Source organism: Orycteropus afer, unplaced genomic scaffold (assembly GCF_000298275.1).
Source record: "Orycteropus afer afer isolate SDZICR_OR568_19922 unplaced genomic scaffold, OryAfe1.0 scaffold00101, whole genome shotgun sequence".
In the NCBI taxonomy this organism is placed as follows: domain Eukaryota; kingdom Metazoa; phylum Chordata; class Mammalia; order Tubulidentata; family Orycteropodidae; genus Orycteropus; species Orycteropus afer.
The window spans coordinates 3,196,454-3,203,615 of NW_006921688.1; the positions used below are offsets into that span (position 1 = coordinate 3,196,454).

Genomic DNA, 7,162 nt, shown 5'->3' on the forward strand with positions numbered 1-7,162 from the left:
CGCCAGCCTTCTGGTTAGCAGTCAAGTGCCTTAGGCACTGGTTCAAACCATCACTTTTCAGTTAGTTGAGCACTTAACCATTTGTGCCACCGGGGGCTGCTTAACTTCTGATAGATGCAGCTTTAGAACTATGGAGAAGTTTGCCCCTAGCTCCTGCCACTTAGTCACCAGTCTTCAGGAACATCAGAGGAACTGTCTTCTGATTGGTAGTCGGGCAGAGTGAGGGAGGGCATTGGTGCACAACATCTAGGATGATTCTTTTCTGCCTCAGTTATGTTCCAGAGCATCATCCTAGAGCTCACCAGGACTTGGAAGGTAAAGACATAAAAGTATTTCCTCTAAAACGTCCTTCTGACAATAAAGAAAATCAATTCATTTCAAATAAAAACTTTCAGTGACGTTTTCCAGTAACTAAATGCCTGCTAACCAAAAGGGCAGTGGTTTGAACCCACCAGCCACTCCAGAGGAGAAAGATGAGGCACTGTGCTTCCATAAAGACTAGTGTCCCAGACACCCTGTTGAGCACGCCTCCTCTGTCCTGTAGGGTCACCATCAGTCAGAGTCGACGCGATCACGGTGGGTTTTGTTTTTGTTATTTGGAAATGCCTTGCTCTGCCATATGTTAGATGTATCATGGAGAAAGGATAAGGATGTTTGCTCCCCTTGATGCCACATTTCTGCTCTTCCCTCATAGCACGGACGCTGTGGGATTCCGGAAGCTCTGGTACAGAGATACGCAGAAGACATGGGTCACCCCGAGAGGGACATCGCCACCAACATGGACCAGATCCGCGTGAAGCTGCTTCGGAAGCAGCACCGCATGGCGGTGAGCAGCCCACGCTCTGCATATTCCTGCAGCCAGCTTTCTGAAGTACATCTAGTTAATGGTGCTGTGAGATTCCCATGCTCACAGCTGCTGACTAGCCGAGGGTTCATCATAGCTCCAGACAGGAGATGCCTGGAGAGGGGAGGATACTATATATTCAGCCTAGAAGTTTCTTAAAATGTGTTGTTGTGGTTGTTGAGAATATACACAGCACAGCGCACACCAGGCCTGCGGTTTGTGCATGTCCAGTAGTGCAGCTGTTCTCACCTTCCTTTCTGAGTTGCTCGTAAACTCACTGCTCCCTGAGCATCCCGTCTAATCACTCAAGTTGCTGTTGGCACTCTGATCTCCTATCACACCAGACCAAACTCACTGCCATTGAGTCGGATCCAACTCATAGCGACCCCTCCTTGGGTTTCCAAGGCAGTATCACAACAGAAGTAGATTGCCCAGCCTTCCTTCCGAGGAGTGGCTGGTGGGTTTGCACTGCCAGCCTTCTGGTTAGCAGTCAAATGCCTTAGGCACTATGCTACCTGAGCTCCTCTGGTCTCATAGAGATGGTTCCAAAAAGAGTGTAAGGGTCAAGGCAGACATTTTTACCAGTTAAGCTCAACTGCTGTTTGGTTTTAAGAAGACTTGAGGGGATATTTTTGGTTTAAAGTTCAAAGATTATCTCAGGGCAGTAGTTTCAGGGTTCAGCCTAGCCATTTTTGAAAATATAATTTTGGAAAGAAAATAAATAACTCAGAATTATCCATAATCCCAGCATGTTGTTGTTGTTATGTGCTGTCGAGTCAAACCCGATTCATAGCGACCCCTCCTTGGGTTTCCAAGGCAGTATCACTACGGAAGTAGGATTGCCCAACCTTCCTTCCGAGGAGTGGCTGGTGGGTTTGAACCGCCAGCTGCCTGGTTAGCAGGCAAGTGTCTTAGCCACTATGCTACCAGAGCTCCCAATCCTAGCATAGTTAAAAACATTTTGTATGGCTGTCTTGTCCTTTCTCTGTGCATGTAAGTGATGATAAACCTGATATTCGGAAAGGTGATTCTTTTCAGTTATCAGGTCATGAATCTGTTCTCTTGTGTTTAGAAATTCTTTCCTATTAATTCCTAGTATTAATATTTCAGGACCTCTGGTGGCGCCATGGTTAAGGCATCGGGCTGCTAACTAAAAGGTTGGCAATTCAAACCCACCAGTTGCCCCGTGGGACAAAGATGAGGCAGTCTACTTCTGTAAAGATTTACAGCCCTGAAAACCCTCTGGGGGGTTGCTGTGAGTCAGAATCTACTGGAAGGCATTGAGTTTGGTTTGAGTTTTGGTTTTAATGTATCAAAAGTATTCTAGTAGATGAATGTACTGTAGTTCAGCCAGTCTGCTATGTCCATCTTTTTCTTGTAAACAATACAATGAAGAACACCCTTGTTAATATGTCTTTGCAAACTTCCAATGGTAATTTCTAAGGATATATTCCTTGAGATTTTGCTTGATCGAGGCTATGCAAGATTTCAAGGATTTTGATACACGTGAGCAAATTCCCTTTCTGAAAGGGGTAACGTTTATATTTCTGGTTGTTGTTGGGGTGTTCGCCATTGAGTTGGCCCACTCACAGGTGGCCCCAAGCCTAGTCCTGCCCTGTCTTCGTGATCAGTGGCCTCCTTGAGTCCATGGTTGCAGCCGCTGTGTACCTTGAGTGCCTGCTAACCTAAGGGGCTCTTCGCCCAATACTGCATCAGCAGTATTCTGTTGTGATCAGTGGGGTACCCATTAGGTAATTTTCAGAAGTAGATACCAGGTGTGTCTTCCTAGCCTGTCTGAGTCTGGAAGCTCTGCTGAAACCTGCCTACCACAGATGACTGTTGGTATCTGACATACCCATGGCATTAGGTTCCAGCATTACAGCAGCATACATGCCACCACTGTATGATAAACTGGTGAATATTTCAAGTAGTGGCATGTGAATGTCCATTTCTCTGCCTTAGGCTACACTTACCTTGTTGTGTATTAAATTCTTTATAACAATATTGATTAAATGTTTAATTCTGTGGGCATTAACGCATATTCAAGGTACAGTGGGAAATGTGCTTTATGAAAACCCTAGCCTCGATACCTTACTTTCCGCACTATTGCACAGGTTTGCCACTTTAAATCACCATAGGGGTCTCTCATTGTAGATTGTGCAGTGAGATCAATGCTTATGCACATAATTGGCATTTGATCTAATCCCAAATACCTTCTAGAACCTAAACCAAAAACCAAACACATTTGGACTCAGGTCAGTGCTGACTCCTGGCAGCCCTGTGTGAACTATTCTACTCAGACGAGTAGAGCTGTTCCGTGGGGTTTGCAGTGGCTGCTTTGTTTGGAGGTAGATCACCAGGCCTTTCTTCCGAGGCATGTCTAGGTAGACTTGAACCCCAGCCTCTCAGTTAGCAGTCAAGTGCATTAACCGTTTGCACTGCCTGACAACTCCTACCTGTCCTTCAATATTTGTCTCATCTTTAAGCAGGCAAGAAGGAACTCTTCATCCTAGTCTTTGGCATCTGCCAACATTTTCGCTTTCAGATAATAGTCTAGCAAGGAAAGATGCCAGGAATGTTCTTAGGCATAAAGGAAGTACCATGTGTAGACTCCTTACAACCCTGTCTTCTCTGTCCAGATTCCAAGTGACGGTCTCACAGAAATCTGTAGAAAGCCCCTCTCTCCTGGATGCGTGTCGTCCGTGTCCGACTGGCTGATCTCCATCGGTCTGCCCATGTACACTGGCGCCCTCACAGAAGCGGGGTTCAGCACACTGAGCCAAGTGCCTTCTCTGTCCCACACTTGCCTTCAGGAGGCCGGCATCACAGAGGAGAGGCATATAACCAAGCTGGTGTCTGCAGCCAGGCTCTTCAAACTGCCGCCAGGCCCCGAGGCCATGTAGCCAGGCTGTGCTTGGCCTCCGTGGACAAGAGCCACCCATTCACTGTGCTTATGATGCAATTCCTCCACCCCTGGACGTGCAGCCCAGACCTAGAAGGAAGGCCCAGCGTGTGGCCACACACAGCATGAAGCCTTGGCACAGGACGGAGGACCCTCTCTCCAGAAAAGCCCCCTTGAGGAAATCAGTGTGGTTCTCCTTAACCTCCAAAGGAAAGACAAGTACTTATTTTTATTTTCAGGACACAAAAGAACCAAGATGCCACTTGCCGCGGATGCTGTGCCTCCGGTCTGTCTGTGAGCAGGGAGAGGGCGGGCAGGACGGGAGGAGCAGGCTGGGCTGGCCTGGCCCTCGCCCTTTGGTCCGTCACCCTGCAGGCTGCCCGAAGGCCAGGTGGGCGTTAGCTAGGCCAAAGCAACGGACTTGGGAATCATTGTACACTATGGACCATGGTCATTTGTTCAAAAGTAAGAAAATCTGGCTGCACCAGAAAAAGAAACCTATTCTCCTTTAGGTAAACGAGACGTGTTAATAATTGCTTTGTAGCAATCTGCTTTTATTTGCCTTAACATAAGCCTTGAGCAGTTATTTAACTAGTGTTCACAACCCTGTAACCATAGTTCCACACCTTCAGCTTAGACTGCAGTCTAGTATATTTGGGGTGTTTTCAGCAACAGTGGGCTTTTCTAATTATTTCCTTCTGATGTGGCTTATTTTGTAGGGGTGTTTATCAGGCACGAATATCATGTTGGCTTTCGGTTTTGAAACTAACTAGATTCATTAAGAAGCAATCTGAAATTCACTGAGGTGTGTGTGTGTGTGTGTGTGTCTGTCTGTCTGTCTGGGTGTGTGTAGTAACTTCCTACCTTTCATTTTAATCAGTTAAATTTTGTTACCATGTTGGTCATTGTGCTACAGTTTTGACTTGGAATCTGGGCTGCATCCATCGCCACCTTTAGTCATCAGCCACCAAGTCACCTCTGCAGAAAGTCACTGTAACACTGAATTTTCAAAAAAAAAAAAAAGATACTTTGAAAAAGGGAAGTCATTGAGGTGTTTGTCAGTAGTTGAGGTGTTCAGTTAGGATGTTGATACCCTGCTTTTCTTCTGCTTCTCATTGAAACAAAGCTCCATCGTGAAGCCACATGAACCACACTAGCTGGGTAGTATCTGTGTCTTTTCCTACTGATGACAGCATATTCTGTCCACTTTCAGTCGAGTGTCTGATTGTCCAGCACTTGGCAACTTCAGACAACAAAGTAGGAAGGTTTTCACGGCTTACAAAAGGATTTTCCATGAGCACTGCTTGAAGCCCCAAGTGTGATCATTTTCAGTAGAAACACTTTGAACACAAGGCCTTGACCAGAAGTTGTGTATTGTTTCATCTCCTCATTAAAACAAATGAGTGCCCTCAGGAAGAAGGAAAAGTGATTCCATTCCTCACAAAGCCATCTCTAGTATTTGCTTTATGTACCGGATCCATGTTTTCTGAGGAAAAGGACGTGCTCAGGCGATAGATTTCTTTTCATGCTTTGTGTGCATCTTTTGAATAATGTTTCTTCCACAGTGTTCACCTTGTATAAGATACCAGGTGAAGATGTGGTGGAAATGTCAACAGCTGAAGCTGCCAGACTTCTCCAGAAGTGTTAAAGCCAGCTGACTTTAGTCCTCTCTGATCCTGACGTGCCTGTGAACATGGTCCACCTGGAACGTAGCTGGCTGCAGGGTTGTCATGGAACCACATCCTTTAAGCAGGGTTTACGTGATGTGGTGGAGATGGGCAAGACTGCTTTCACGGTCTGTCGGCTTCACATTCTGAGACATCCTGCTCATTGCCTAAGCTGAGCAAAGAGACCACAGGAGTCACATTTGAGGAAACAAAGGAAAAGAAGGAGTCGGATGTGCATTCCCGAGTTTCCGTTTGTGTTCTGTACAGGATGTTCATATAAGTGAAGGTAATAGCCGGAAGGGGAACTGTCTGGGTCTGAGTATCCGCATTTCCCAAGCCCTTCTTTGTAAATCATTCCCTTTGCATAACCCAAACCACTGCCATTGGGTTGGTTCCAATTCATAGCAACCTCCATTGGGTTTCCAAGGCTATAATCTTTACGGAAGTAAATTGCCTCATTGTTCTGCAGAGCAGGTGGTGGGTTTGAACCGCCAACCTTCTGGTTAGCAGTCAGATGCCTTAGGCACCACGCCACCAGAGCTCCTTTGCCTTTGCATAGAAAATCAAATTCAGGGACCATGAATAATGTTCAGTGCAAAGGTCTTTCTTATCTGGGACATTTGCGGTTTTTATTTTATTTCATTGTTTTTTAAATCTTCTTTTATATCTTTAGTGTTTGTTTGACCTTCTTTCACTTCCAGCTTTTCAGTGGATCCTAGAAAAGCCTGAATGTTTGCTTGTGACATTTGACTGGTGGTTTGGGGCCACTGGTAGGTGTTAGTAGACAGGTGGTAGCTTTGGCAGTTGCATTGGGTACAGAATTTTGCAGAACAGTGGAAATTGGTTTCGGAAAGCACACATAAGCCTGGAAAGGTAGTTTGGCTCAGGTAGCGACATACCCACTGGGTATAATTTTTACTTCTGAAGCTGTCCACGAGGAAAAGCAGCCTGCCAGCCCCCACGACTGTCTACATTCCCAGATAACCGAGAAGCAGGCGTCTGCCCGTGGCCTTGCCTTACTCCCAGGCCCTTGCTTGTTCCTGACCCTAGCTGTGGGTGTGATTGACATTACTAGTCTACTGGAAGCCCATTCCTGACATAGCAGAGTTTGCTTTCATAATTGCAGCAGCTGGGGTCGTTCACCAGGCCGCCACCGCATGGGTGTACTGTATTCTTTTCAGAAAAAGAAAATTAAAAATCTAATAGTCTGAGTCCAAGTTATCTTGATTTTAAATGGATAGAGAAAGCAAGAAACTGTCAAGCAAGTTATATAACAACTAACAGCATTGCACTTTCTGTACATGAAATCAATATTTAAATAACTTATTTTTCTCCATTGCTGTTCTTAAACATTGTAAGTAGCTGTAATATACCAGTACCAATATGTCCTTGCAATTGCTTCAGCCCAAGAAAGCTGTGTACTGTTTGAAAAAAATGTAAAAATTCTTGTGATGATTCATTTAGCAAATGAGAGGCGGACAGAAGGGTTTTCCTATGTATCAAAACTTGTCTATAATGATGTCATCTATGTACCTAGAAAAAAAGAAACCAATAAATTTCTTCAATTGAATCTGTGTCTTTTTGTCACTGTTGTTGTTCCTTGGGCATTTCAGAGATGAATGGGGTAGAAATGGAATCCCTAGAGGGGAATTCAGGAGCTCTGGGGGCATAGCGCCTAAGGCATCTGACTGCTAACTAGAAGGCTGGCGGTTCAAACTCACCAGCCACTCCTCGGAAGGTTGGGCAATC

General features: G+C 45.4%; 1 protein-coding gene across 1 annotated transcript in view; it reads left to right on the forward strand.

Moving 5' to 3' along the window:
- SASH1 (SAM and SH3 domain containing 1) overlaps nucleotides 1-3,747 on the forward strand; it is a 236,154-nt gene extending 232,407 nt beyond the window's left edge. The window contains exons 19-21 of the mRNA XM_007943220.2: nucleotides 545-576; nucleotides 695-826; nucleotides 3,484-3,747. Coding sequence (XP_007941411.1) covers nucleotides 545-576; nucleotides 695-826; nucleotides 3,484-3,747 — 428 coding nt within the window. The remainder of the gene's footprint in view (nucleotides 1-544; nucleotides 577-694; nucleotides 827-3,483) is intronic.
- The last annotated feature ends 3,415 nt before the right edge of the window (nucleotides 3,748-7,162 follow it).